The sequence below is a fragment of the Emydura macquarii genome, unplaced genomic scaffold (assembly GCF_026122565.2).
Source record: "Emydura macquarii macquarii isolate MOO-44397 ecotype Brisbane River unplaced genomic scaffold, CSIRO-AGI_Emac_v2 contig_1190, whole genome shotgun sequence".
NCBI lineage: Eukaryota > Metazoa > Chordata > Testudines > Chelidae > Emydura > Emydura macquarii.
Window position 1 is genome coordinate 16,841 of NW_027131327.1, and position 5,929 is coordinate 22,769.

General features: G+C 53.5%; 1 protein-coding gene across 1 annotated transcript; it reads left to right on the forward strand.

Moving 5' to 3' along the window:
- Window positions 1-5,624, forward strand: LOC137152339 (natural killer cell receptor 2B4-like). The gene is made up of 5 exons (XM_067546896.1): window positions 1-83; window positions 399-555; window positions 2,535-2,852; window positions 2,936-3,232; window positions 5,379-5,624. The coding sequence occupies exons 2-5, from the start codon at window positions 507-509 to the stop codon at window positions 5,507-5,509; spliced, it is 795 nt and encodes a 264-aa protein (XP_067402997.1). The 5' UTR covers window positions 1-83; window positions 399-506; the 3' UTR covers window positions 5,510-5,624.
- The last annotated feature ends 305 nt before the right edge of the window (window positions 5,625-5,929 follow it).

The window sequence follows — 5,929 nt, forward strand, 5'->3', positions numbered from 1 at the left end:
GGTCTGCGACTGGAAAGCGCTGTTACCGTGAGAAGCACTTCCTTCCCCAACGCTTTGCAAGTCAGATCTCCCTTCCCCTCCTGGTGAGTAGAACTGGAACTAGTTCTTCCTCTTTGCTGCTCCTGGACCTTGCCTGTCTCGCCTGCTGCAAACTCTTCCTGGGTTGGAAGCGGTGAGCAGCAAAGCGCTTGCAAATAGCAGGCTCGGTTTGGTTGCTAGTGTCTGCGTTGGGGGCTTCTAAAGGAAGCGGGGAGGATATTGTGCGTAGGCTGGTGTGCGGGGAGCGGTCACTTTATTCTTGTGAAATGAGAGAGCTCCCTGCAGAGACACTACACAGAGCAGAGGAAATCGTTGACTGACAGTCTCCAAAGAGTCTCTTTCCTATCCCTCAGTTCCAGAAATTCGCCTCCTCTGTCATCTCCGGGTGTCAAGAGCAGGAAGGGCAGCATGAAATATTCCAGCTACTAACAGCGACTGGGGCAACTGATTCTCTCTGGAAGCAGATCATGAGGATCTCCTTGTGCCTGCTGCTTTTCTCAGTGGTCCACGGTGGAGGTAAGCTGTGCTCATTGTTACAACAGTTGGGGGGCGGAGGGGGCACCAACGAAGGCACGAGCCATGTCAGCAGGTATGTGCAATAGATGGGAGGGGGGCTAGATGGCTCACGAGGACTGTTTGGGGCTACACTAGGCTTCACCTTGAGGTCGCTGGCTCAAATCCACAGCAGCTTGGTGGCCATGCGGTGAGGGTGGGGCTCTCAGTCCCGTCCCAAAGGGACGAGCATCCTTGGCACAAAACCACCACTGAAGCTGGTTCTAATGATCTCCCCTTGCTGGCAACCTGATCGGAACTCGCCATTTGCAAACATGTATGGGAACAAAGCGAGTGCGTGAATGTTTGCAAAGAGCAGCTAAGCAGAGGCTGCAGGCCGGCTGATTGAAAGCTGCCAACTGAATTTGGCGAGTGGGCTGTGCTTGGGTTTTCACACCGCTGCAGCAGCTCTGCAGTGGAATAACAGCCATGAACTTTCTTCAACTAAGTGCCTAAATACCTTTGGAGATCTGGCCTGAAGTGCCGTAGTCAGTTTTGAAAACGGGACTTGGGTGCCTAACTCACTTGGGTGCTTTGGAATATGTCATCCCGAGTCTATTTGTGTTGCAACGTTTTGGAAGACGCTGCCTTGTGTTCTAGAGTCCCCTTGAGACGAGGCTGTCTCTAGGTTCCAAGGCACTGGGTACCTTCAATAGCAAGATGCGGCTGTTGTTTTCTGCTCTGGGGTGATTTGTGTGGGTGGACTGGAAAAAGATCGGCTGCAGGCGTGATGTCAAAGTGAACTGATCCCTGAAGAGTGGGTGGTGCAGCGGGCTGGTAAGGGAATACAGCTCCTCTCAGGAGTACAGATCCTGTGCAGCTCTGCAATGGCTGGCTGGTATCGTCCTCTGGACGCGGTTTGGTGCTCTGCCCCATGTGAAATGCTCTAAACCCACTTCTCGTCAGAGGGGATCAGAGTCCACATCCCAGTGTTAGTGGAGCCCTGAAGACCAGAGTCTGATTTACGCTCCCTGGTAGCGTAACGGGCCGTTGGCGTGACTGAGACTCAGGCCCTCCGTGTCCTGCTGTGGCTGCCTGCGCCCCATGGAGCGGGTCTACGAGGAAAGCGTCTGTAACAAGAGGGCTGGCCTCGTCCCGGGCATAGCAGCGCCTGCCCTGCAGCTTCGTGGGATGTTGAGCTAGATGGACCAATGGTCTGACCACGTGTGGAAGCTCCGGTCCCAGCAAACCCGCCGACCCCATCCACGTAGTCTCCATCCCCACACCCCCAGCGGCCGTGACGAGGGAGATGGAAGCCGTTTCACAACCTGTCCTTCCTCTGAGGGACGAATGATACTGATCTCATTCGGAAAGCACTTTGAGATAAGAGCTGGGTGTTTTTAATACATCGGATGCTGTGCGTACGCAGTCCCTGCCCCGGAGACCTTACAGATAAATGGAGAATACAGAGATTGGAAGGAAAATGCATCCTGTGAGTAGCCCCACTGTACCGGAGGGGGAACTGACACATAGGTAGATGAAGTGACTTGCCCAAGGTCACCCGTGTAGTCTGTGGCAGAGCTGGCAACACTGAACCCCGGTGTCCTGAGGCCTGGCTCAGTGCCTTTAGCCCAGACAAGCCCATTCCACCCCTTCCAGAAGCGCAAGACAGTGGCATGGACAGGCCTGAGGAACAGACTCCTCACAACATGGTGGAAACCCCTTTGTCTGCCAGAGTTAGAAGTGGGGTGGAGCAAGGCTCACTCTGGCCCTGGGGGCTGGCCCCACCCCGGTGCAGGTCAGTGCTGATGCACAGTCACAGTCACCACTGCCTTGGGGGCAGCTGCTCTGTGGTGAATAGAGGACTTCAGGCTGATCAGTCCAGCATGTTTCACCAGCACTAAATTCCACGCACACCGGAGCCAGGCCCCGTTTCCCTGACAAGCCCAGGACCCGGTTAGCCCTTCACTCCTCACCTGCTCCTTGTATTTTTCAACCACCAGGTTGTAAAGAAACTGAAGTGGCTGCAATCGCAGGGAAATCCGTCCAGTTACAGCCAGTGAGATGGCCGGAGCCTAGGGGAGAAATCACCTGGAAAGTTAGACTAAACTCAGCTTGGACCATTCGGATACTAACATTTAATGAAGGGAAAGTTAATTATAGGGCAACCTCGAATCTCACCAAGAGAGTCACTTTCCACAATGAGACTCTCTCACTGCTGATTGATCCCGTTCAGAAGTCAGACAGTGGCGTTTATACCTTGGTAATTGACATTGGAGGAGGCAGTGATGACATCAGAAAATTCCGTCTCTCTGTGTTTGGTGAGTATCAAAGATCCCGTTTTGTACAGAGCTGGTGGCATCCCGCCTCCCTCAGCCTCTCTCACCAGGATCTCTCCTTCCAGACCAAGTTGGGAAGCCAAACCTCACGCTGCTCTCGGCCCACCTGGAATGTGGACGTTGCAACGTTACCCTCTCCTGCTCGGCGCCTGGCGCTGACAACGTCACCTACAGCTGGTCCCGAGGCACGTCCCTGATCCTACCCGTTAGGGTCCTTCCGTCCCATGAGCACCAATCCCAGCTGCAGGTGGTGATTAATGCAGACAGCAGTGACACTTTCTTCACATGCAATGCTAGTAACCAAGCCAGCTGGGATGTGAACACTGTCGATGTTAAAACATCATGCAGCTCCCCAGCCACAGGTCCCACAGGTAATTCCTTAACCAAATAAATGTGGATTTATGCAGAGCTCAGATGGGCAGAGCCACAGGTTTTTATAATGCTGGTGTCTTTGCACCAGTGCAGAGCTTTGATTAATAACACCTGCCTCCGGGGCAGCACTGCTCATTCATAGATCTCAAAGCACTGGACAAAGGAGGGCAGTGTCATTATCCTCGTTTTACAGGTGGGGAAACTGAGGCACCGGGAGAGGCAGTGACTTACCCAAGGTTACCCAGTGGGCCGGCGGCAGAGTCAGAAACAAAACCTTTTGAGAGCTGAATTAGGAATTGTGGGACAGGTAGAGCTGTTTGGAAAATATTTATTTTCCTACAAAGAAAATTTTGATGAAAACAAAACAAAAAAGAGTTTTTCATTTAAATTTGCCACAGAAAATGTTGTCTTTTCTTCAGTGATCCAAAATCTAAAGACTTTTGGCCAAAAACCATTTTCCAGGTTTGGGGGTTTCTGACGTACTATAAAGGGTCCGCAGGAAACAAACCCTTCCCATGAAAAATGGTTAACTTCAGCAAAAAATGAACATGCTGTCAAAAAACGGTTTCGAAGGAAAATTTCTGACCAGCCCTTTAGGCAGGCGTCTCAAAGGTGTCTATCTGCATCCGGTTCTCAGATCCCAGCAGAGGGCACAGCGAGTGAAGCAGCTTACCAGGGTAAAACTCCTCTGTGAAGCTGACAGGTTCTTGGGACTGATCCAAGATCATGGAAGTTCCTCCTGCGTGATCTAAGAACTGCCACAAACCTCATATTCCCTTCCACTCCCGGTGCAGGGAACACGCCATCTTCCTGTCTTTGCTAGTAAGACCACGGAGCCCATCGCAGTAGGGATAAATAGACAGGGACACGCCTGGGATGGGCAGGGTATAGAACCTGTCAAGATGAGGCTAGTGCTATTGTGGCTATAGGAGCAGACCTGGCACCATTAGTCAGCACAGCTGGTGTGGACACACTGAACTGATTGTGCTTCTTCATTTCAGTCAGACCAGTCTGGTTACAGATGGTTCCCCTTCTCTGACGCAGACTCTGCCTGGCCCCTTACCAGCACAGCGCAGGCTGTCAGTGATTAGTAACTAAACCACCTAGCCCCAGGTTACTCATGTTTTGTAGCAACTCACTGGGTGAGCAGCCCCATTCGTGTCCTAGGTTCATAGTGGCAGCTCCTCAGTCAGTGCAAATAGGTGCCGGAGCTGTGAGGAAGGATTGCCCAGTGGTGAGGTATTACCTGGAGACTTGGGTTCGGTTCCCTGCTCTGCCACAGATTTCCCGTGTGACCTTGGCCAAGTCACCGAGGCTCTCTGTGGCTTGGTTCCCCTCTGTACAGTGAGGAAATAGCCCTGCCCTGCCTCCTGGGGGTGCTGTGAGGATAAATATATTAAAGACTGAGGTGCTCATGTACTATGGTGGTGGGGCTGTCTGTAGATGGCTCTACTGAAGTTAATGGAGCTACGACAGCTGATACCAGCCGGGCATCTGCCCTGTCGATGTAAAGCCAGAAGGGGCCATAATGATAATCTCTAGGCTGACCTTCCAGAGAACATCCCCCAGCGATTCCTGCCTCAAGCCCCTGTTCTGTGGTTGAACCAGAGGGGTGGGGTTGTTTGTGTTTTGATTTAAAGACGTCCAGTGCTGGAGACTCGGTTCACTTCAGTGGGACTGTCCGAGGAGTCGGGTACTACTCACCGTGAGAAAGGCTGGAACAATTCGGTCTGTTGTGATGATCTCCAAACTGAACTTCATCCAGGACTAAACTTTGAATATTTTCCTCAAACAAACAAAAAATCTAGGACTAAAATACTTCAAGGGAGTCACCCCTTATATCAAAGGTCCTTCTATAACCAGTTTATGAAGGGCTAATAAATGATGGGCAGTGCTGGGCAGGAACCGGTGGTTCGGTTTCACAGGAAATTCCCTGGTTTTGACACCACAGCTAAAGTCACTAGGGCCCGGCCAGACCCAGCCCTGTGTGCACAGCGTCTCCTCCTGCCCTGCATGGAGCGGGGCCCCTGACCCCTTCCCCGGCTGTGCTGGTGGGGCACAGTGACCTCCCGACATCGCCGATCGCCCCCTGCACGAGCTGACTTGCTCCCCTTTTTTCCTTAGCTAATCCACCAGCCCCGGCCTCCCGCCCCTCGCTGTCCTACTGCCGCGTCAAGGGCCTCATCCTGCTGCTGGTGCTGGGAGCCCTGAGTGCCGGGATCATCGCAGTGCACGTCCTCCCCGGCGGGGGGCAGAGACGGGGCTGAGAGCAGAGGAGCTTCCGCTGCGACTGCTGATCCTGCCGGGCGCAGGCCCTGCCCCAGCCGGCCAGGCCGAGGGAGGCTGCGGGGGACGCTCGCTTGCAGCTTCCGAAGCGTTAAAGTTCACGCAGTGGGAAGAGGAGGAACTTCTATAGGGCGGGCGACGTCCACGTGGTGGAGAATCGGCCCTGCTCGGAGGCGCCCTATAGCAGCCGCCTGCAGTACCACAGGTGCACCTGCCTCAGTTTCCCCCCATCCACCTTTGGAACAGACTCTAGTGTCTAAACATGTCCCTACCTGGGCTGATTTATTGTCCATCGCCGGGTCCGGACCCAGCTGCTGACCGGTATCGCTCTGTGGCTCTGTGGGGGTGATTTTCTCCTGGAACAATTAAAGCATCACCCCCCGACTGTTCTGGGCATGCTC